At 24.4% G+C, this 27,347-nt stretch overlaps 1 protein-coding gene across 2 annotated transcripts in view; it reads left to right on the forward strand.

Moving 5' to 3' along the window:
• The window catches only part of LOC129611618 (protein unzipped-like), a 93,359-nt gene extending 67,346 nt beyond the window's left edge, over positions 1-26,013 (forward strand). For both annotated transcript variants that reach the window (XM_055524835.1, XM_055524836.1), the window contains exons 2-4: positions 23,560-24,448; positions 24,518-24,876; positions 25,521-26,013. In XM_055524835.1, coding sequence (XP_055380810.1) covers positions 23,665-24,448; positions 24,518-24,876; positions 25,521-25,958 — 1,581 coding nt within the window. In that variant the 5' untranslated portion in view covers positions 23,560-23,664 and the 3' untranslated portion in view covers positions 25,959-26,013. The remainder of the gene's footprint in view (positions 1-23,559; positions 24,449-24,517; positions 24,877-25,520) is intronic.
• Positions 26,014-27,347: the final 1,334 nt, after the last annotated feature.

The raw sequence follows: 27,347 nt of genomic DNA on the forward strand, positions 1-27,347 counted from the left end.
GTAAGAAATGTCATAATTTGTTGTGTAGAATTAAATTTTGAAATCCCCTTCAAGTAATTTATCTATCTATTGTACAATTTTGTAAGTAGAATAGCATAGCTAAAAAAACAATGGGTTTAACTGTGTCATACAATTTAAATTGATTTTGGGGAAAAAAAATGATTAAACATATGAGGTCAAGAAATTTTCGAAAAGCTGCTACTTAAGACAAGTTTAAAGAAATGTACAAAATTCATAAACGAAAAAAAAAATAAATGAAAATTTTAACTAAGTAATCTGAATTAACCTTTAGTCCCGCATCTTTAAATTGATTTGCAAGAAATCAAAAAGAAAAATAAAATAATTATTCGTGGAACTTCATAAATTTTTAAATAACTTGAATGAAATTGCAACACGATTGAAACCAAAAAAAAAGAAATTTTTTATTTTTCCTAAAACAATTTTTACAATACTTCTTTTAAATAGTATAGTTGATCTCACACAATTCATAAAGGTGGAAATGTTTTTCTGTTTCATTGATAATTTGTGAAGGGAGTGCTCCCAATATTTTCAATTTGTTCAATTAGTTCAATTTGTTCCTATTTATAAATTGTTTTTGACATAATCAAGCAATTTTTAAATTTCATAGACTGTACAGCGATTCCTAAATTGTACGAACTTATACAATTCAGAATTACGGTAGGCTAGTCACCTACCTAGCTAACTCTCTATGACTATAGAAACTAGGGCATGATAGATATCATGCACTAGCCCTATACTCCCCCTAGGAGTGAAGAAGGAAAAAAAAAATACAATTCAGATATACTTTTCATACCTTTCAAAAGACTATATCCGAGCAAGAGTCTATAATATAAGAGTGTATCAGCGAAAGTTGTATAACAGTATAATAGTATAACAGTATAACAGTATAACAATAATATACAAAACAGAGTAACAGTATGTATAGTGTATACCAGTATACAAAATACATGACTAAATTATGACAATTACCTGCAATTATAACAACTATTCTGGACGATAATTAATTTAATCTAAACGAGTCCAGTTAATTTCATAATAATATGAAAAGCTCAATTTTCTGCAATGAAATCTCAAAAAGGAAATTTTTGGAATTATTCATTTAACTTAATTTCTCTGAATTAATTAGGCTTTCATAATTAATTTTATAACTTGTAAACCTTTATCTTTTACTTTATTTTATAACAATAATATTTTTTATTTTCTCTAACATGAGTCGCCTACTAAAATTAAATAATTTTTCTTAAAAATCTTGTAAATTGATAAATCTAATATATTATTTGTACTTTAATAATCTTCCATTTCTCTGCATTGGCAAAAAAAAAAAAAACATTTTTTTTTTGCTATCCTAGCTTGTTGGTATGAAAAATTTCTAAGAGACGCAACGCATACTTGTTAGACATTTATTAACTTTTTATCATGATAAAAGCATAAATCTTCTCAACAATTTGAATTTTGTATTGAACATAAAATTTTTTACAAAATCAACCCATTTTTACTCATTTTCCTTAATATAAGTATAAAGCACAATATAATGTACGCACCTATACAAATAAACCTGTTGACAAAAAAAAAATGAAAAAAAAAATTCAATCAATTTATTTTGTTAAGAATCTTAAGAATGAATAAAAAAAGAGGGAAGAAATATAAAAGGGAAATGAAAGACAAACATCTTATCTTAATTTTTCCATTATAACAACAAAAAAAAGAAAAAAACAACATGAAAAATAAATCGGAAAAGGTAAAACTTTTTCAAAGAGAAAAAGGAAAATTTACCATTTTCACAATTTTATTTTTTCTTAAATTTTCCAAATGCTTGCATATACATATATACAAATTTGGTTACATAAGAAATACGAAGTGAAAAATTAATCTTTATCTTGATTTACTCGTGTATTATGAATTTATTTACTTTTGCTCTATAACATTAAAACAGCTCCTTTAGGCGCCTCTATTATAAAAAGTTTTCCAATTTTATATGCCCGTACCTATACCTTTAATTCCCTTAAATTTAAAATTTTCAGAGAAATAAAAATTTTGCTATCCTTTTTTTTCTCTATTTGAATTTTTTTTTTTTCGTTTTTCATTCCGAACTTCAATTTTTAAAATTACATAGATATAAAAAGTCGTTTCATAATGGTACTTAAATTAAATCTTTTATATCAAATCTTTAATGTAAGCAAGTTAACAATATATACTTAAATATATTTATCAACAATTTTGAGATATTAAAGGAAAAAAATTTGTTATATAAAAATTAATTATCAAGGAAATGCTATAAAAGTTTTGATAAGAATTGCAATAAAATTTGAAATTCTGTAAAAGAAATTTATTTTAAAAATGAAATTTTCATTTTAATATAAACGCAGATCAATATTTTGTTTACTCGAAACCTTATAACTTAATATTTAATCGGCTACTTTCATTAGATTCGGTCAAGTCTATCATTAACAAAGAACTCTCTCGAATATTTTTTTCTCTGATAAATCCGTATACGGTATCGAATATAAAGAGTTAACCGCCTACAGTAACTCCAGAGTTCGATGCCCAAAAGATTCTTTCTTTTGTAAATCAAAATTCTTAAGACGTGAAGAGAATCAAAGCTCCCCTAAATATAATTTTTGTTATCGCCTAAATTCAAAGTGACTTTTTCTTTTGTTTACACAAATAAATATAAATTGCATATATTTTGGCGAAGATATTACTTATATGAAAATGTATGAAATGTTTACCGAAAATCTTTTGGGTTCTTTAAAAAAATATATAATTTAAATTAGATCTATTATGAATCCGGCAAGAAGTCATAATAAATCCGATAACCGAACACGTCAAATATACACCAAAAGAAGATATTTGAATAATTCTTTTAAAACTTCATTTCTTTATATTTTTGAAAGTAATATAAGTAATATAACAACATTATTACTCTATTAGAATTTGTATAAGAAATATTGTATAGATTTGAAAAACTTCATTCCTTCTCTAATCTATTCAACTATCTTTCGTTTTTCAATTTTTCTCTCAACTTTAACTTTTTTTTTTGTTGTTTTCATAAACAAATACCGAAAATAAGGAGGAAAATTTTTTAATGAAGTCACGTTAAATCTAATATATTAGTTATCAACAAGGATAAAAGTTATTTATGTGAGTTTTCAAAATTATATCAGATTGCAATTATTTGAGAACATAACAATAAAAATAGAAATAATAAATTACCATTAGAATTGTTAAGAATACAAAAAATAAATTGAATGAGTATGAAATTGTATTTTTGAAATAAAAATAAGTATTAGAATTAAACACTCCTCGTTGGTTTCATGAATCTAAATTACATACAATTTTCCGAATATTTTTGAAATTTTCTATGAAATTTTAATCAATACCATTAAAGTTCTGTTCACGTTTATTTTTTTTAATTTTGACGCCATGTACATGTTTTATTTAACATCGAAAAATGATAATTTTGAAAGTGTACTCAATATGAAAACTCATTTTGGAAAATCCAAAAAAAAAAAAAATGCTTTAATTAACTTGTTATCTAATCAATTAAATAGAATCGCACACATGCATTTAAAATATTCTGGCAACAATAATGAATAAATTTTTTGCTCGTCTATTTAAAATTAAAAGCTACTTTAAAAATTTTATTATAATTATTAATAACTTAATTAATTTTAAGTAAATTTCAATCAGAATCTAAAAAAAAATTGTAAATCTAAATGTAAAAGCATCAAAATGAACAGTAGTACCAGAGTGACAAAAAATACTTTTTCGAATGAAAAATTTTAGTGACAAATGAGCATCGAAATCATCTCTACTAATTACAAAATCTATTTGACTTATCATGGAACCTTACTTTAATAAAGGGTATCGAACTATTAGGTTAATAAAAACCGGAGTTTTTGCTTTTAGCACACATTTCATATTTGCACACTATTATTTTGAAAATTTGTATTAATAGTTTGGCGAGAAAATTTTTTGTAATTCAGTTGCCTAAAGCAATTTGGTACGGACTAACTCATTGACTCATCAATCAGCAGCATTATATTATTTTGCTTTTACTAAACACGCAAAACACTATTTCCCTTCCTTTGTTCGCCTATATCCGAAGGCTCAATTTTAGGAATCGGCCAAAATCCCCAATAGTCTTAGAAATGAGTTTTAATCTAAATTATTTTTACTGGTCAAATTTTGCTTCATTTTCTGCTTGTGCATTATTTAAGAATTGTATCGAAAACAAAAACTTGTTCTGCTTTTCAGCCGAACATGTGTCGACAAACCCAGCTCTATTTCCTAGTACTCCCTTGTGCTCTCTCGAAGTCCTAAAAAATCTTATTATAGTTCGTCATCCTGCCGCTACATTATAAATTTTTAAGTAATATTTTGAGTAATAGACAAAATCGTGAACAGCCTCATCTGGAATACACTTGATCTATTGAGAAGACGTTTAGTTAAATAAAATGAAATTTAATGTCAAAATTTCAAAAAAAAATTGATGCATTCAACTTGTGAATGAAATAAAATTCATTATAATTTCGTAAAATATTATCATAAAGTTCAATTACATTAGGCCATTATAATATAATTAAATTTTAATAAATATTATTTCCGAAAAAATTATGAATATGTTCATACGTATATAAACACAGTATGAGCAATATTATACTTATGATGTTTAGTAGAGAGACATAAAACAGATGAATTCAATATTATATTGAATTGATAATGAATTCCAAAATGATTTGGTTCTTGCTATAACAAGAAGTGTAAACCTCACTATTATAATTACCACATAAATATGGAATATAAATGCCCGCATTTCACATAATTTAAAAGCTTATACAAATTATACAAGTGGTTCAACATTGGATTTATTCATTTATCACATATTTATAATAATTGTATTTTCTCTTCCATCAGCGGACCAATAATTTTATTTTCTGATTTTAGTTCTTTTTTTTTTCTTGTTCCTGCTACTATCATAACATTATAAAATGATATTTTCCAAAAATAGATTTAAAGGAACTCATTAATTTTATTTTCCATAAAACATAATTAAATTAAAAATTGAAAAATCTGTGGGGCTATAAACATTTTGTTCGTTTGTTGTTCTCGTCACCGTTTTTAAATACATATTATGCTTTTAGCCTCTACAAAAATATGAGTTGTGTATGTTATAAGTTATTATCGTAAATGATTTATCGTAAAAAATTATGATGATGATATCCGTATTACATACTTGAATATTTGAATATTTAGAAAAGAATAATGTGTAAGTATGTTTAAAACAGAAATTAAGTTATAAAAGGCAATATTAATTTAATTATTTTATTAAATTAATTAAATATATTATGTTTTATTTAAAAGGAAATTAATTTCAAAGTTCTAAATTATTATTATAGTAACAAAATTAAATTGACATAGGAAAGTTAATTAGGCTATTAATTTGGCAAACTCAGACTTTAATAAATAAAATTCATTAAAATGTTATACACTCTGTTGTAATTACTATTAAAAACTGTTAGTTTTAATTTTGCATATATTTAGGGGAAAATTTATTTTTATGTAGGAACAGTGTTATTTTACAATAAATTATGTAATCTTAAGCGTTTTAGAATTAAAGGTTTTTCTTTTTTGTTATCAAGTAAATCTCTTATTTTGTGCTTCATCTTCACAACTATTATGGATAGTTTGGGAAAATTATAAAGACTAATTGTGTATATAAGAAATTCATAACAATATAACATAAATTTTTGACATGTAGCAATGTCCGTCTAATTGTATTGGTAGTGATGCAGTATGTTAAACCTTAATGTATTTTCGAATTACGTTGAACTCACCAATTTAAATAATAAAATAGTAGAATATTACCCACTAATATTAGAATAATAAATAGTAGAATATTACCAATTATTACTGAAATATTGCAGTTTTGAAGACAACGTGGATTTTGGCTAATATCCGCAGAATAAAAATTTAATAAATAAACAAAACTCAATTATTCATCAAATATTGAAATTACTTCAATGCACTTAAAATTAAATGACTACATTGAGTGTCTGTTACATTTTATATAACTCATTAAAAAATCTCATACCCATAATAATTTCAAATTTTTATAGACTTATTCACACAAACATTTTTGTACATACAATTATGTAAAGCACTTGTCAAATTTATGCTAAAAATACTTTTAATGTATTTTCTCATTTTCTACAATGTATTCCACTTCAAAAATTTCCTATAATAATTTTATTCACTGCCCCTCTCTTTCTTTCATTTTTTTTCTTTCATTCTGTTAATTACAAATTCTTGAAAATCTTCTAATTTCCCATACCAAAAATATGTTTTTGTACTTTAACTATAATTCGTTTCGCAATGCCATAGAAAAAAAAAAACATAGCAAATAAATCTGTGTAAATCACGTACCCGAAAAAATTCCGGCACCATAATATCGACCACTTTATCTTTTACCGGTGATTCACTTTTTTTTTTATTCTTTTTTATGATTGAATACCAACGAATAATAATAAAACCAAAACAAGAAAAGAAAACCCTTGTACATATAAAAACCCCCAAAAGAAAACCGAGTTATCTTTATATTTCGTCCTTAATCTAACTGTACAACAAAATAAAATTGAAAAAAAAAAGATAAAATAGCGGAAGAAAACAAGCATATATTCCGTTGTAGACATTTTAACACATTTTATTTGTTGTTCTTCTTTTTTTACACTTTATTTTCTTTCAAAGTTTTGTAATTTCGTATCTTCTCTTACAGACAGACAATTTATGGTTGTTGTTACCTTGGTAACACAAAAGAAAAATTTCGCTTTAAAAATGCTTCATTCTCCTTAAATCTTAAAAAAAAAAAGAAAGGAAAAAAATTTATATTATTGTAAATGCGATAAGGATAATAACAACGAAAGAAAAGCAACTACTGTGTATGGTACAACCACAATCATCATTAAAAAGAACCTCACATTTAATGATGAAAACGAGATGAAAAACCATTGTACATAAAATTTTATAACATTTTCCTTTTTGTTGTTGTTGTTGTTGTTATTGTTTTATTTATTTTATGCTCCGCTGTCCTTATTCCTGTATACAAAAACTTAAAGAGAAATGAATTATTTTACAAAAACTTTTAGTATTCTGGATGCATCATGTTATTCCGAAAATATTTCTAAATTGCGATTAAAGTAAAATGAACGTCTTTTTAAAAAATTATCTGAAAAATTTTATACTCTTCATTGCAATTACAAACATTTTAGTTTCCCATGAGAAAATATTAAAATTTAATAAAAAAAAACTGAGCTAAATTATTTTTCTGAAATTTCGGTAAATCTAAAATAATAATGAATTTTTAATATAATTTCTTGAAATTTTTTCCAAATTTTTAAAAATATTATGTCTCTTAAGTGCTTTTTAAAATTCATTTGTGAAAATAGCTCATTGTATCTTGAAAATTTCTCGAAACTCATTCCATTTCTTCTTGATTATTTGCATTTTTGTTTTGTAATTCATATATTCCAGTATTTCAATGAAATAACTAACGGTTTAAATATAAAAATCATTAATTTATCCGAACAAAGTGATAAAATAAGCTTAGGGTCTACATATTTTAAAGCGACAGTTCCGAATTCCACACCGTGTGTCCATCCGACAGCTGTATATGCATATTGTATAAATATGCGCATTGCAAAAAAATATCTTGAAACTACAGTTCGTCAAATGTGCCGCTTTGATTCCGCCTTCACGGCACTAACTTTTCGGACTCTCAGACTTCGATTTGTCAATCGGGGAACGGATATTCAAAAGTACATCATTCAGATGCCTTGATTCCAGTTCCTTGACTCCGAACAAATTACTCCAGTTCTTTTATTTCAACACGTTTACTGTGACTCTTCAAAATTCAACTTTTCAATTCTAATCTATCGATTACAGTTCTCCAACTTCGACTCTCTACAACGACTCTGATTTTGATTCCACAGACTTTGTTAATTATAACGCAGATTTCATTTTCCCTTGAGTAGTATTTTTTTATTTTAAATATGCTAAACTGTTCTTATATCAAACTAATCTCTACTCAAACTAATATTTTTTTACTATATACCTGACAAATTAGTAGCATTTCTTTTTTTTGTGTGTTTATTTAACAAATTAAATTCTAACCTCCCTTATTACTTCTTTTTTTTTCTCAATCTCGAGTATATACTTTTTTGTATTACCACAAAATACTTAAAACAATGTACTTTTTAAAAATACAATGTTGCTTTCTGTCATTGTTATAATGAAAAAAGGAAAAAAAAATTAAGTTATTATAGTTAACCTTTACAGTTAATTTCGTTGATATAAGAGAATATAAAAAAATATATGAGTAGGTGAGTACGTAAATATAAAAGAAACAATGACGCAATTACCTTGAGAATTAAAAGACTGTTATACAACTATACTCTTAATGTACTTTTATATAAGTATAGTCCAGTTTTTTTTTAAAACTTCTTAAATAAAAAACAATAACAAAGAACAAAGAAAGTATATAATATAATTTGTACAGGATAAAATAAAAATTTCAAATGAACTAAAAGTAGGACTAGGAAGAAATTTTAGAAAGCATTAATTTCTTTTATTTATTAAAATTTAATTAATTTTCTTTAAAATAAAAAATTTCTTTATTATAGCTCGTTGAAATTTTACTATATACATTCATTTCCCGTAATAAACTGATATATAACTGTTATACATATACATGTATAACAGTTATATATAAATTAAAATATGAAAATTTTATTATAAATTTTAAAAAATTTCACAATGAATATTAATTAAAATCTTTGAGTAATTAGTATAAAAGTTTTTTCTTTTGAAAATTTTATTATTGTCTGTTGGGCAATTTTACTTACAATTTTCTATTATACTTATGTATTATTATACTTATATATATGTACAATATTAAAAATAGAATTCTTAATTTGAAAAAAATTCTCGGGAGTTGAATTCTAAAAACTCATCGAAAGAGCTTATTACAAGTCCTGATCAAAGAACATTAAAATTACAATAATTTGACATTATCACTCACATTTTCGAAGACGCATCACATGATTATATAATTGGATATATAATACTAGATTATATACGGCAACCACAAAATTTTTAAATAATGGATTAGTTCAAGATAAGCAATTCATTTTATTGCATTATATCCATTATAATGAAAAGCGTTCAAGTGACAATTTAGAAATATGACATTTCAAAATTGACAGATGTATGTCATGTGATAATTTCGCTGTCAATTTACTCAAAAACTTTTTGCGAGCATGAAGTATATCATGTTATTAGTACAAAAGTGACATAAAAATGTCAAACAAGTAATGCTTTATTGACATTTCTTTGATTTACAATTCTTTTGTACAATCTTGTTTCTTCGTATGTAAATGAGTATTTTCACATATTTTCTTCTCAATTTTTTGAAACTATAAGAAAAAAAAACTGAGATTAAAAGTATAATTTTTCACAAATAAAATTTTATGTGCGACACCTAATATCGTATCACATATTATGGGATACCTAATATCGTATCAGATCATGTGATTCGTAAACACTTACTTTCAAATACATTTTTTCATTTCAATATTAATTTAAAACAGTGTGACACAAAATATTGTATAATACTCGTACCTTATAAAATTCTTTATAAAATTTTTTATTTATTTCTTTGCTATCTTATACAAATTCTTAATTTTTGTTCTTTTATTAAATTTAAAGAATATGCCATTGATTATATTGACCTTACCATATAGAATACAAGTGAATCATATAATATAAAAAAAAAATCTCTTCAAAATATTAAATTAAAAGTATAACAAAACTTACTACTAATCAATTCATCACTCATCAATTTTTTCATAATAAATAAATATTAGTCATTTATAAGAAAGAACTCTGGTAACATAGAACTGATTACTAAACAAATATTTTAATCTATAATCATAAAATATTATTGAAAGAATTTTTTCTATATATTTTCTACATTGGTTTCCTTTCAAGAAAATATATCTAAAACTGAAATAGAAATCACACATATTATTTTTATAAAAAAAAAAAATTTGATTTTATATTCCAATTGATTGGATAACATCAAAAAGGACAATCAAAATAAACAATCCCATTCGATTATTTTCTACAAACTCTATATTATATAAACAATTCCTTCGATATTAGATTAAGTGGAGGGTCATAAGATCATAACTGAATCATTTATAACTGAACGGTTTACAATTTGCTGACAATTTTCTATTTATCTCTAATTCAAAAAAAAAATTTTACTATATTTTTGTTTTTATTAAACTAAAAATCTTCCCCTTCAATGGAACACTTTTAAAAATTTAAAAAAAAAAAAAAATCATCTTTTCATTTATTTATAAATCGTGCTGCTGTTGTACAATATTGCAAACGCTATCAAAAATTTCAAGTATTCCGTGAATAAATTGAAGACTTTTATTTTGAATGGAATGACTGGAATAAGCAGCAAAAAAAAATTTCTTATTAGTAATACAAAAATTGAGTATTACTATAGGAAAAAAATCGATTTAAACTAAAGTCATTTCATAATTCGAAATTTAATTAGAATTTTTTTTTTTTTGAAATCCCCTTTGCTTAGAATTATGACCCTCTAAAATCAAAATTTCTTTCATGAAATCTTAAATATTAAAATTTTTGTCTAAATATTATTAAAGCAACTTAAAGTAATAAAAACTTTTCCATTCTATAGATATAGAAAAATTAGATCGATTTCCAACATAATTTCTAATACTCGTAAAATGAAAAAAAAAATTCATGAAATTTATAAAATAAACATTACATACACACATATACACAAATTATTAAAATATATTCAAAATTATTACAATTTGATAAATCAACGACCATTCAATTGTATATTAAGATGCTAGTCTAAAGAGTTTTAATATTTTTAATAAATTTCAGAATTTCAATATTGAAAAATTTAAAATTGTTGATTTGATTATTTCTTAAAATCATGCATGACAATGTTTTGCGCCCGTTCAGCTAACTCAATTTTTTGTGTCTTTATATTCATTTATGCTTAATTAACGCGAATTCGCAAAAATTGGACGTGTGGTATTTTGTATTAACTTTAACACTTGATACGTGATTAGTTGTCAACGTCAAATTATAATTGTCAAAATCAAATTGATTGAATTAAATTTGTCATTTTGCTGAATTAACAAAATATTAATTGAGAAAGTATTAATTAAGAAAAATTAATTTCCCACTTATTGCCCGCCGAGATTGCGTTACTTGCCAATCGGATATTACTTTTGAAATTTATGTGATACGCGAACTATTCGGCATCGGTAACGAGTTTGAAAGATTGCGATTCCGTGCAATATTAAAATTAAAACCTCACAACGGACATTATAAAATATAGACATGATGTTGCTGCAAAAGAACAGAAAATTACAAGAATAAAATGTTAAAAAATGTAGCCATTGTTATGAAGAAATTTTCTTTAAGTGATGGACGTCTTGTTCGGTTTCCAAATACTTACACATTTACCAAAACTCTTCAAAATATAACAATAAAAACTTTCAAAATCAAAAAGGAAAACTTAAATATTATTTATTTGATTTGTCCTTTTAAAACATTATTATTGTATACTGTGAAAACAGAATATGATTGTAAAAATATTTTACATTAAATATTAAATTGAAAATTTCCGCTTGAAAGCTTATTTTAACCATAAAAATATTTTATATATTTTCAGAATTTAATAAGATATGAAAAATTTACCATATTGCATTGAAATAAAATTATTATAAACATGTCCTTATTTTCCTCTAACGCTACAACAATATTCTTTTAAAACTTCCTTTTCCAACTTTTCGTATAATAATATCAACGTTTATTACACAATGCATACATATATAACCATATAAATCATTCTTCTCCATTTCACAAGAATTATCATCAAAGAAACAAGACTATATAGGCATATAGTAGTAGCATTTTATATTTTTTCTTTTATAAACAAATAAATGGCATATATTAGAACAATAAAACAGAACATACAAGTACTTTTTCATATATACGAGTATGTGAATTGAATTCAAACAATATAAGTAAATATCCTGCAGGATATCTTATTCTTAATATTTTTGAAAATATGATGAAGAAAGAAAGAAAAAGAGAAAAATTCCTGCAAATGAACATAAACTTCATTCATGAATTCTGAACAAAAAACAAATCTAAACCCCAAACCATCTAAAAATTTTTTCTTTCCAACGAAAACAAAAATGATGGAACAATATATGAAATTCCCTTCTGAATTTTTACTATAAAAATTCAAAAAAAAAAAAAATATTTAGATGTAAAATTATTTAAAAAAATAAAAACAAACATTAGACATTAAGTAAAAACAGTCAAACGAAAAAAAAAAAAAGAGAGAAAACAAAATTTTTTAATAAGATTTCCCAGAAGCTTTTGTCACAGTTTCCTTCTGGCCGGCTCTAAAATTGTTAAAATCCTTTTTGTACATAATTTTATGTTTTATTACTATGCTGTTGCTTATTTTTCATTCGTAATATCAACATGAGATTCCAAATAATCTCAGATGCTATTTTTTTTTTATATTTTATGAAATCAAAGTTCAACCATGATGAAAATAAATCTATATGTATATATGAGCTCCCATACATAATATTGTATACATATGAACATATATATATATAGGGAATATTTTATTACTCCTGAAACAAAAGAAAATAAAGTTTTGTATTCCCTTTAATATCCTTGATTTTTCTTGTGTTTACTTACTTGCAAAATATTTTGTTTTTCTTGTGATTTTATGCACACATTTTCACATAAATTACACTTATGTAGGTAAAATAAATTTTCTACTGTTCTTTTTTATGACAAATTACATGAATGCATTTGGTATACACAAACGCATAGTCTTATATCGTTATGTGTAATGAGGATGAATAGAAAAAGTTTCACTATATACAACTATAAATTTAAAAATATTTTTTTCGCAATAAAAAAAAAATTAAATTAAAAAGAAAGAATATTAAAAAGGAGAAGAGATGAAAAGATGTTATAGAAACCAACGTTATACATATAAATGAGCATAAACAAAAAATCCCGGAAAACCAATTGCTTACATATTAGTTATCTAGAAAATTTATTCACAAAGTTTTTTATGATTCATTTTCATTTTCTAAATTAAATTTAATCATTACATATAAAAGACAAATAAACTAAGAAACTTTGTAAAGAACAGAGTTGCCCTTTGATTGGCCCTAAATCATTGTGGTAATGAGATAATGAACAAAATTCACTAAATGTGGAATGAGTCAAACTAAATTGGGTTTCGAAATATCTGTGATTTGTTAAGAAATTTAAAAAAAAACGTTTCAGTAAAAGCAGATCATCATCAACCATAAGAGTATTTACACACAATTATTTGCGGAGGTGAAAAGAGAGGATCAATACATATAGCTAGTCCTCCTCAAGATTTAAATATCTTTTTTTCTTTTTATTGCCGAAGAGAGACATGCGCAGGGTAATTCCTCCCCACAGCCACAGCTGTCAGTCATGGCTTATTGTAGCCCTCCCATATCCCAATTAAACTACCCCGGTCCTTAGCAAAAACCCGGATATATTCTTTAGGGAGCTGTACGTGAGTTTCTCAACATTGAGAAAGCCCAGTCCAAACCATCTGCACCTCCTGATAGATAGTGCAGGATAGCCACACAGAATATGTATGACTGTCTCCTCGCGTCCCGGCAGAACCTACACAACAGAAAGAGAATCTGATTAACCCAGTTTGTGCAAGTGATGTTTCACCGCACAATGACCAGCAATTGCAATATCATTTTCGCAAAGAAGAATTTACAGTAGATCGCTCGCGTAAATATTTCCATAATAAAGAATCGACGGTGTGTATCATATCTTCTGCCGTTAATCATAGCTGATCAGTTTTTGTGACAGAAATATGTTATATATGTGACCACAATGGTGATAAATGTGATGTAATTCACGAGATTTCACAATAAGGGTATTGACTGAAATAACCTGATCTGCACATTGACCATCGCTCTCTAATTTCTAAGTCCAAAATAAAACAGCTTATTCATCGAATAATCTCTTTTCATCATATTAAAAATTTTGCTTCGAATAAATCTTTTGATGACACTGTCAATAATATAATTAAAAAGGTATACCAATTTGAAAAGATAAACCAATTGAGTTTATATAATATTCTACGAAAAAATATCAATTCCAATTATTAAAAAATGATTCACTTCCTATTTCTACTTCAAAATATCAGAGTTGATTTAATTTGTTGAACACCTTTTTAACGAGGTTCCGATTAAGATTTGATTTAAAAATCTTTATGATAACAAGATTCGATTAATTATTAATTTTGATGATTATGCTTATTAGTTACATGGTGTCCATAACACAATTCAAGTCATATTCTATCATACAGAAAACATTTCAAAATTAGGAAGCGAAATTTTTAAATAACATTCTTCTGATTCACAGTTTAAATTCTTTTTAATTGAATGAGTAATAATTTAAGATCTTCATTATCTGGTTGATTTTCTTTTATTTGATGAGAGCCGATTAAATTTATTCAATACATATAAGATCATCATTTTATTTTTTCTGTGTCTCATTCTAATTGTTATAAAATAAAAATATTTTTCTTTTGTTATTCCTATCTCATCATTCATATACAGTTTAACATATTTAAAGATGCCAGAGCGTCAGAGCGATTATTATATAAATTATTATGTATAATTGTGTGCATACCTACTCTCTGAATGCATTAAACATTTTCAGTTATACAGTTTCAATTAAAGAATCAAAGAATACCAGTTGATTTCGGCTAATTCGTAAAATTTATTGAGTTTTAATATATTCGTGTCTATTTTTTTAGTATAAAATTCTTAGCTATTATAAATTAAATCAGTTGCGTCATCTTAAATTATTAATTTGACTAATCTCTAAAATTTTATGCTCTATTCGAGTATGTTATCAATGACTTACACACATATGGCAAGTCCCGGTTTTTATTTATCTGAAATTCATATTGTTGACTAGAAATTATTTATCAAAATTTACATGTTTAGTCTACATTCTACAATAACACCTTATTTAAGGCGTATGCACTCTTCATATATAACCAAATTTTGATTCTTCGCGTATTTGTCTAAATAACACTTGTATGTAGGTTGATATCGTTTACAACTTAATCATTAAATTTGAGTAATTTCAAGAAAATATTCTAATCCAAAAAAAAAATATATTACTCGTATTAAGTAATTTATAGTTTTTTTTTTTTTGTTGGAATGGCACGAGCCATAATATATTTTTAGCACTTTTCCAAAAAAATTTTGATCATTCCGTTTTGTCCGTCCGTCCTTGTGTCTGTTTACAACACTTCTACACCCTTGAAGACATAAAGTTGAAATTTTATAAGTACATAAATCTTTACTACAAACTTACATTCGCAGAACAAAATTTTTTACCTATCTCCCACCTCTAAAAGTTATACCCCCCCAAAACCCTGACAATACCATTTTTCAACTATTTATTGTAGTAGAACCATATGCATTTTTAAAATTTTGCAAACGCAGAAAAGCAGTGGGTTGCTTTTTCTATCGCAGTATACTATATTTGAACTTTAAAAAACAAAATGGCCATTAAAATTTACCGTTATCTAAAATCCGTTTTTTTCCAAATTTTTAATGTCGTTTTTCCCCTGAACCCCAGATTGCAAAAGTCTAAAATCAGCTTTTAGACACTAATACAGAGTTCATTTCGTTAGAAGAAAATTTTTTTTGCACCTCCACGCCCTTTTAAGGTATCGCCTCTCGAAATTCGTAAAATTTGAATATTAAAATGCCAAATATTCAAATTTTACAAATTTCGAGAGGCGATAACTTTATTAGCAAAATCGCAAGTTTTTTCAAATTTCTACATACGCAGAAAGGTAACGGTAAATTCTATGCCATTAAAAATAGAATTATTTTTCTTAATTCACATAATTAACCCTGAAAATCGAGCATTCAAAAACTACATAAGCCGTTCATCCTAAATGTATGCAACCAAAGAAATAGTTTCGTATATGAATGAAAATAATTTTAATAGTGTTGTAGGCATACATAGACTATATTTAAAAGCAGTATTTTCACTTGCTAAAGGGAAAATTGCTACAATACAAACCATTGATTTGACCCGACTTTATTTTCTTTTAATATGGTGATTTATATAAATTTGCTACCTCAAGCCATAATTATTATGGCTCAATATAAAAATCCATTTAGATCGAATCGAATTTTTAAAGAAAAAGGTGTGCTTAAATATTTTATTATAATTGTTTTTGATCATATTTGGATTTTAATACTTAATTAATTTTATTTTAAATTTTTATTATCCAATTTTATAAAATTTTCCTACCGTTTTTGTACTCTTATCTTTTTTTGCTTTGATGTGAAAAAAATCAAATATAAATGCATAAAATATTAAATATTTTGTATATAAACAATAGTAAATTAAAATATTAAATTAATATAATTGACAAAATATTTATATTGTTAAAATATTTTAGACTGAAAATGTTTTTTTTTTTGTTGAAAAAGGAAAATGCAAGGTTAACAAGGTGTTATTGTTCAGTTTTCAATTATTATAATTACTGCGACATAGATTGTAGAATAATAATTGTCATACAATAGAATTGTTATATTACCATATAATAAAATTAAATACATTATATAATTTTTTAAGAAGAATCCGCATAATTGTACTATAAAATAGAATATTTCAGAAAAAAAAAAATCTCATTATTCTTTAGTTCGTAGCACGCCGAAGTTCATAATTTAAAATAATTTTACAATAATTTTCAATAGATGGCTCTGCAGAATAGAATTAACCCTTGGCTTTGGTACTGGTGTAACTATTTCCATCTTAAATATTTAGTTGCGTATTTAGTGGAGAGGTGTATAAAAATAACTTATACCTTGGTATAAGTGAATTTTTTATGACACACATCATTACAAACAAAATAAATTTTTCATATACATTCAAGACATTTTCTGTTAATATTAATTACAGAAAGTTGTTAGAAAGCGACATATTCGAGACTTTAGAGTGAGTGATACAATTTGATATTATTTAACAGCCTAATCATCTATCTCGCTTTTTTTACTTACGCTTTCTTTAAAAAAAACTTGATACGCAATACCAAATAATTCTACTCACCCGAAAATAACATTATACAAATATATAGTTACTCACTTTCTTCTCACTTTCCGAGTAAAATAGCGAGATAGATGATCAGTGCATAATTTGTGTTTTGTATAGTGCGTAAACAAGTTTATAGTTCCGAAAGTGCAAAGGGTAATGAAATTAAATTATGCTTAAAATCTGTAATAAGCTCTTTCAAAAAAACTTTATTTAAAGGCCATATCTTTCTTATAGAGTGTATGATATGAGCAGATATAAAAATTTTAGCGATTTTTTTTTAAATCCCTATATCTCAGAAACTGTCAGCTAGTTTGACAGCTAGTTACAAACAAAAATTTTGCCCATTTTCGATGTCGTATACTATTTTATTTGTTTAATTACTCATTACCAAATCATCTTGTATTGAATTTTTTTGGAAAACCAAATCACCTTATATAGATTTTTTTGGAAAATATAGTACTGGTACAGCTGTTCATATCAATTATTAAAGGTTATATATTTTTAGTATTCGTTATCCGTGTAGTATAAATTTTTTTTTCTAAAATATTTAAGGGTTAAATTAAATTTTAAAATCTATAGACCTTTAAAGTAATTAAATAAATTAATAAAGACTTATACCAATAATTAAATAAAAGATTAATTATTTCGTAATATCCACAAATTTTATATAGTCATCACCTTCATGCAAATTAAATTCAATATAAAAACCTTTTTCATTTGCATCGTTAACTATTTACTATAATTCTGTAGAGAAAAATCGTTGATTAATAAAAATAAAAAAACATTTTATATAATTATAATGTCATCAAATTAAATATAACAGTTTTAATATAAACGCAACAATTACAATAATAAACACATGCACATTTTGCTTTAAAATGCAAAAACGCAAAAAGAAAAAATAATAATTGTCTTCTGTATGCCACGTAATATTCAAATGAAAACAATATGAATAAAAGCGAAAATTTTTCAATGAAAAACCAACAATACAATAAATATAATTTTTGCATTTAAATAAACACTAATATGCAAGTAAGCTAGATATCCAACACTATTAATGTCACATTCATAAATCAACCAATTTAAAAAAATAAAATGTAGAAAAGATAATTGCAAATATTTTATAATACAATAATAATAGTATGTTCGCAAATAGCGCCTTTATACGTGAATATTCGATAAAATCAGTGTATAATAGAAATGTTAAATATGGATTAAGCATTTCTAATCCGAAAAAAAAAATATATTTTTTAATTTTAAATTTTCTTTGCAATTTGTGTAAAATTCATTTTCTTTATACACTTGAATTTTAAATAAGGATATCGTCGGTTAAAAGGCAGAAAGCACTAAGTGCATTTTTTGAGAATTCGGATTTCATAGATGAATTAAATCAAAATAATATAATCTTTGTTGTGGCAAAAAATCATGCAAATCCAAAATATAGTTTATAAATCCAGAAATTAAAGAGACCAATCCCATTGCAATAATTGATTAGTTTTACAATTTTACGATTTTTTCAAATTGAATTTACTCAAAACACAGTTTCCTGACTTAATGCTTTCTGCTTCTTAACCGACAATATGCAGAATATGTGCGCTTTAATATCTTAAAATGAATGAATTTTTTTTTTATAGTAGTTTAATACTTAAATTATAATGAACATAACCATGAAATTTATGTATTCATTAAGTAGAAGATTTTCAATTCAAAATATTCTTGATATTTATTATATATGGTAATTTCTATGAAAATTCAAATTATCTTAAATCTATGTATGTGTGCACAAATTATTATAGTTTAATATTTATAATCATTATAGAGAACGAAATCCATATTATATTCTTCTTCTATATTGAACTATAAAAATTTTATCATTTATATTAAATAAATGCACATATATATTCTATAAATCTGTTATATTCTATAAAATTTGTTATATTAGCATTAAATTTCCAACTATTGCTTAAAGACGTGCTTGCATGTAGAATTCAGAATTGTAAAATAATAAAATTTATTCTAAATTCTTATTTTAAATCGAATATCACACGTTTTGTTCGAACAACAAAAAGTTTTATAATTTTTTTATTTTCCAACACTAAGTTAGATTCAATTAATAATAAACTTTCAAAAATTTTCTATAAAATACAATTTTTATATTAAATTTGTACAGTTGTCCAGGTTTTGGAACAAAATATCTTGAATATTTTTAAAAATTATTATTAATTTTTCGATTTTTAATTTTTAAATTCAACACCCAGATTGTATATTTCCAAATTTTTCATATTATTTGTACTACATACATATACGGGTATATAGAGTATGCATGTAGCACAGCTTTAATTTTATATAACAAAAAGAACCGACAATAATTTTCTTGCCACTATTATGTTATTTTAAAAATATTTAAAAATCAATTTTTAATTAAATTGCTAAATTAAATTAATCAACATTTACTTTACATTACAAAACACATAATTATACTTATTGCATATAAAAAGAAAAATATTATACATATACATACATACGTATAACTTTTATTAAAATATTTTCCAACATTTTTTTATGTAAAATTCACTTATGTTTACATTAGGCTCATTTGATGGCAAATATTGTGTATAATATAAATGTTAAAATAATTGAAATCTCCGATATAACAGTTAGTATATTATTTATTATTACAGGTGGAAAATTAATAATTATTATATTGAAAGCACCTTGAAAATGAAATTCCTTTTAAAAAACAAAAAGCAAAAATAATAATAAACTAACAATTTTTAAAAATTCATTTAACTTATTAAATATAATTATTTTAATTAAAAAATAAAATCTATGGGTAGAAGAATGTTGGGAAAATATGAATGGAAAAAAAAAATAATTATATTACATACTTATTTGTTTAACTATAACTGCGGGAAAAGAAAAATCCAAACGTCTCTATGGCAATCCAATTAAAATGTTTAAGTCAAAATGAATGAATTCAAGTCAATGAAATTCAAAAATTTCAAGCCATTTTCAAGAATATTTGAAAAGCTCTAATAAAACCAAGTACTTACCTACTTATTTATATGAACGTAAAATTATTAACGTAATTTTTAAAATCATAGTATGTTATATTTTTCCAAAAAAAAAAACAATCTAGTCAAGTATTTTGGATAACAATTTTATCGTACTAATTTTCTCCCAGTTAAAACGCACTCTTCTGAATTACGAACTCTAATATAAGAAGAATCTAAAATATCGTAAAAATTTTGAATTTTTTGGTTAGTTGATTTAAGCGATTTTTCTATTTATTGCCCAACTTTAATATTTATGTAAGTACATACATACATATTTGGATTATATTGTGAATGAGTTTAAGAATGAATTTTGAAATTTTATTTAAAAAATATTTTACATAGCAGCTTCTTAAAAATAGTTTCACATGAATTACAAAGTAGAAAACATTAAAGAATTTAAATGATGTGAATATATGAAATGTGCAATAAGTGTTATATGAGCTCAATTTTTTAATTTTTTTTGAAAAAAATTTTTAAAGTAAAATTTCAAATATTCTATATAATTTGGAAAACATTAAAATATGATCTAAATATGATATACATTTAGCGTGCCTTACTTTATTTAATTATTATTCAAGTATATGGTACCAATTTATATTTGTATATAAGTAGATATTGTTATACTATTATATTAAATGACATTACATTTTGAATTATTTCAAATACAAGTACATTTCGTGTCAATATAAATTAATATTTACATGCATTTAATTGATTACTAACTATATTTTTCACTAATTTTTCTATTTTTAAAATTACGCGTTTTTAAATAATTAAATTAAAAAACAACTCAATAAATAATTAATTTAAAATAAAAACTACTTAACGTACTCGTACCTATATAATAGCATTTCCAAGTTAACAATTTACCTTTCTGATATTAAAAAATATGATATGATCAACACATATTCGACCGCAATGTGTATTGTCTAAATTAGTAAAAGTATTCCAGAAAATTATGTAAATGCGTTGGCTCTTAGTAGAGTTTCATTTTGTGCCGTACGAATTATACGAAAAATTCATCAGTAATTTCTTGTAATAACCAGAACTCAAATATTAAATTTCAAGAAATTCCATTAATCCGTTCCGTAGATATGGTAGAAAATGTAAAATCAGTTCTAATTCGGTTTCCGAGCCATGATCTTTCCAAAAAAAATTTATAGATTCATTGTTTTAACACCTCGAATTTAAATATTAAATTTCAATGAAATCGGTTGATTATTTTTCTTTGTATACGTAAGTATAAACGTCCAGTTACTGACACCTGATTCCAAAAGTTCGGAGGTTTCGCGTACGATCGCATGAAGTTTATATATGAAATTTCAAGTAAATCAGTTGAATATTCTCTTCAAAATGATCAGAAATGTAAAATAGGCCCGGTAAAAAGTGCAGTTCCCGGAGCCTGATATATCCCCAAAAGTTGATCAATCCGTGCCATAGTCGAAATAAACATACATATAAAATTTCATCAAAATCGATTCAGCCAAACTTGAGATACACGCTCATATACACAGACTGACAGACCGACAGCTCTACATCTCTCTAAAAGTACTTTATTTATGCTTCCCTACTATGGAGAAGTTCGTTCCCACCGAAAATTCAACATCCAAAATTTGTTGCCATCACACCACCTACCTTATTGTATACACAATGGGGTCGGTAAAAATCAACAATAAATTATTGTTAAATTGCACTCTTTTTCAAATTCAAAATTAATAAATAATAATTATTTATTATGCTATGCAATATTAAATTTAATAATTATTTAAAAAAACAATATTACTATTTCATTAAGTTTTAAATATACCTTCGAGGGAAATTGTTTCCTCGAATTTATAAAATTGTTTTAACATTGATTGTATAACTACTAAAACAGAAAACATAATGAAAACACGCACGTCCTTCTTATTATTAATTGTGAATAATTTGATTTGAATGCAAAATATAAAATTCACAATCAAAAATTTTTAACAAAATAAATTGAATATTATGCATATTTTAAAATATAATTTTCATTTTTGAAAAATTAAAAGAAATTATTATATTATCTTAGGGCTATCTTTGTCTACTAAAATTTACCTTTGCCGTAGCATACAATGTGCCTCTCTTTGGTAATTACAACATTAATAAAAATTCAGAAATCAGTTTTTAAATCAGAATCTGTCTTTCACTCAGCCTTAATACAATATGTAGAAAAGAGTGAAATTTATATGAAATGAGTGAAATTTATAAAAAAAAAAATTTTATTGAGTCAGTCAACGTGAGATATTTAGAATTCTTTAATCACTTTAATGAGAATTGTAAAATTTAATATTTCTAATGTTTGTTTTTTCTGTTTTGTAATGAAACGTGAATGTGAGTTAAGCGAATCTGGTACTGACGATCCACTCAACTGTTATCCTATAAGTATGCAATTTTTTAAAGTTTTCTTAAATTGAACAATGGCTGATTTTATTGCATATTTATTGTGTCTAAATGCTTTTAATTGCTAAATATTATGATTTTTTTCAGAAAATCTTTAAAAATCTGCAAAAATTGTTGCAAAAATTACAATTAAAATTACAAGTAATTGCAATAGATTTGCGCGAACACATAATTTCTTGTATGAAACTCGAATGTTTACATAAAGTTTTATTTAACAAGTAAAGTTTTATTACTAAGCATTATGACTCTTCAAATTCAAAAAAAAAATTATTTTACAGCAAATTAACAACAATTTATTCTTGCTACTAAAATTTTTATTTTATTTCTATTAAATTTATTCTCTTAATTAGAGCAATAATTATTTTATTAATCTTATAATTTTTAATTTAAAAATTTATCCAGAAATACTTGGACTTTGTTGTTCTAAAAATGCACTCATATGTTTATTTAACGTTTAACCTTGAAAATATTATTTTTAGCTCTTATATATACGCCATAACTAAAAAATTATATCACAGAAAAAATTTTTATTAATTTTTGAAAACTTTTAATATGCAACTTTCTAATTGCATTTGTTCAATAAAATGTTCACATTTCACGCTATGGAAGAATAATTTTATTTTTAAATGAGGAAATAAATAAAGTGTTATACACATAAAATAAAATTTATTGGAAAATTCTAAAATTTTATGAAAATAGTAAAAATTCTTCCTATATTTCACAGCTTTACAAATTAATTACAATAAAATAATTTTAATAATAATTTTTCTTTTAAATTTTTTTTCAGGCAAAATAACTTTGGAAACAACAATTTTTATACAACTATAATACATTTAAAAAAAAGAGGAACAAGCGACCTATTTATAGGATATAAAGAGAATAACAAAAAAAAATGATACCATTTAAAATATTTCGACCAAAAATAATTCGACCATATATTACCAAAAAAATGTTCAAAAATCAAATATTTTTCGTTTTAACTGTAATAAGTTGTTTATTATTACAAAGAATACCGGCTACCAAAGCAAATACACACAGTGTCCAAACATATCGACAATCATCAACACAATTAGGGCAATTAACAACATCAAGTACATTAGTATGGGAATCATTTACATATGATAAAAAACAATTAGAATATGCTATTAAAGGTGGTGATTATTATAAAGATGATGTTAAAATACCAATATTTGTTTGTCGAGCTAATGAACAAGGTTTTTATATAAGTGGTCATACCGATAAAAGAGATAAAAATAAATATGTTTGTATTGTATCACAATCAAATGAAGTTAAAATTCATCATACATTCGATTTATTAGTAAATAAAGGACATTTGGGTAAAGTAACATGGAAACCATGGCATAAATTTAGTGCAGCAACACCAATTGGTGCTGTTGCTGTTGCAATGGGTAATAGTATATCAGATATAATATATGTTGCAAGACATCGTAATGGACATCATCGTCAAGGTAATGAAATTCATGGTGCTGATTTTAATTTAGGAAGATTTGATCCATCTGTCGGTTTTGGAAAAATAATTGTTACCGAATATAAAGATGAGAAACAGCATAATGATGGTGAAATTTTAATTGAAACTGAACCATTTAGATATGAATTAAGGGATATTGTAATTGATAAAACAAAACTTGATAAAAAAATTAATAGAACTGAATTAGGTAAATTTTTTTTTTGAGAAAATTTAAAAATTTAATTAATTATTATTGGTAATTTTTATTTTAATATAGGTTCTGCAACATTATCAAATCCAGGACAAACTGATATGATGGTTGAAACTGTTATTTCATATAAATATGAAAAAACACAATATTGGGGTAATCATGAAGGTGTTGCAAGAGGATTACCAACAAAAATTTTTGATAAAGAAAAAGGTGATACATCAAAACCAGATGAAGTTAATTGGGGTTTAAGATATTCTGAAATGCGTGTTGAAACACGTACAGTTAGTACAATGTTACCAGGTGGAACTGCTTTAAATGTTACTTTAAGAGGAAATTATACAAGTATGGAAGCTCCATATAGAGCAGCTTTAATTGCATTTTATGAAGATGGTGAAGAAACAGTAAAACGACAAATTAATGCAGTAGTAAGTATTTTACTTGGTAGAAACTATATGCTAGACCAAAAATCACAATAAATAGTGTTTGTATAATACAAACGTCGCGTGGTATCTAAAGAGAATTCTTAAAACTAAAACGAAATGCTAGTTATATTGTGACGGCCGTGTTACAAAAATATTGCATACGCAAGTTACATACCGTAGATTGGTAGACACCATAGACAGACACCTAATGTTAATCTTTTGATTCGGATATTGGTAGATGAATCACAGCAACTGGTTCTAAATAACTGCAATATTAATTTTATGAAAATAAAATTTCAATTTGAATATTCCATTAATATTGTTACCTATATTGTGTTAAATAATTCTCCTCGCAACACTATTGCTTATAATGAAATATCCATATAGTCACTGATTTAATCAGCATTATTTGCTTACACGTTCTCAGTTAGTTTCCTCAACATACATTAATAAATAAATTGTTATAGTGTGCCGAAAACAATAAAAGGACAAAGATTTAAGGCCGTAAATAAAATCGATTCACTAATATTTTTTTTGTTAAAACGTAGTTATTTCCAAGCAACTCCCGAGCTCAACATTTATCTTTGTTTAAATTTTTAATTGAAAATATTTTTTAATAATTATTTTTCCTTTTCATTTTATTTTAGGTTCAAAAAGCTACACTAAAAGATATAGGATTAGATTTTAGTCCAATTTATTGGATTGAAAATGGTACATTTATACCAACAACAACAACTACAACGACAACAACATCAACAGAGGCAACAACATCAACAAAAGAACCATCACCATTACAGGTTCCTATTGTACATATAGCAACAATCGGTTCTAGTTCATCATCATCATCGTCATCATCATCTTCATCATCATCATCATCATCGTCTTCATCATCATCATCATCATCATCTGAATCATCATCTGAAAATCATTCATCATCTGAAGATAATGATAGTCAACATCAGAATGCACAAAAACAACAAAACAATAAGGATTCAAGTTCATCAATATTAAATAAAAATAACAATGGTATCCTAACGATAATATTGTTAATTAGTTTCATAAATTCATTGGCCTTGTTGTATTAGTATGTGTGTTATTTAAGAAATTATAAAATTAAAAAATTAATTAAAAAAAACACAAAATTAATATATATATATATATAAAAAAAAATTACAAAAAAAAATTAATAATAATAATAAAACCATTGACTTTAAGGATAATGCTGTGTATATTATTTATCTCTAAATTCATAAATAAAGAAAAAAAAAAAAATAATAAAAAAATAATTATTAAAAGAATATTTAGATAAAAAAAAAAATAGCAGGAAAATGGTCTTCTTCTTAAATTATGCAATTTTTTTTTTTTTATCTATGTATGTTTTTTTTATAAATCTTTAAAAATTTTTGTAATAATTAAAATTTCAATCAAATTTAATTGAATTTAAGAAGTAGTTTGTATTATTGAATAATTTAGAATAATTTGTTAAGACCTAAAATATATTTATTATAAAACTAATGCCATATATTATATACGAGTATGTCTATCAGGCCATCAAAATCAGAGAGCAAATCAAAAATAAATTCCAAATTTATATGGAGTTTATAAATGGAGAAAGTGTGTCGGAATTTATTTCTCTGAAGTTAAAATTGATTAATATTTTTGACTCTACTGATTTTGGGTCTACATATTTTTTTAAATTTAAAATTTAAATTTCAAAAAAAATGGGTTGGTAAATTGCATCTGAAAATTTTTAGCACAGAGACAACCTTTTTTGTCTTCTAAATGTCAGGGTACTGAATTACAAAGTAAAATTTTTGAACAAGAAAATACAATTTAAGAATAAATTGAAGAAAAAGGCAAAAAAATAATAATTATAATTTAGATGGCTTTTAAAAATATACTAAATAAAATGAGATTCATGAAAAATACTCAAAAATTTCAAAAAATAAAAAAATATTTCAATTGGCATACTTCGAAAACATAAAACATTAAGAATTGTTTTTGTATTTTTTTTTCCAATTCAAAATTTCGGAAAATTATTTTAGTTTGGAGGTCTAATAGATCTATATGGCATTAGTAAAACAATTAATTTCATTATAAATCAATATTAAAATATCAAAGTAAATAATATTATTCAAAAAAATTTTTTAAAAAAAATTTTAAATTCATCTAAAAATTAAGCAGAGAAATTTCATTTTTTGATGATTTTTTTTTTTTATTATAAAATTAAAAACGCAAAAAAATTACATTTTGAAATTTAATAATTTTTAAAAGCTTTACTACAAAATATTAAGAAACTCTTTCCAATATGTCAGATACACATATTTTATAATAAATTCTGAATAAATCACATTTTTATCTGTTTCGTTACAAAAAAAAAATAATAAAATTATTGCTGCCATTTACATAAAATCTTTTTGTTTAAGAATTTTTTTTTTGAATCTCAAATAATAAATTATGAATAAAATATTTAT

Source organism: Condylostylus longicornis, unplaced genomic scaffold, assembly GCF_029603195.1.
Source record: "Condylostylus longicornis isolate FDR11 unplaced genomic scaffold, ASM2960319v2 ptg000054l, whole genome shotgun sequence".
In the NCBI taxonomy this organism is placed as follows: Eukaryota; Metazoa; Arthropoda; class Insecta; order Diptera; family Dolichopodidae; genus Condylostylus; species Condylostylus longicornis.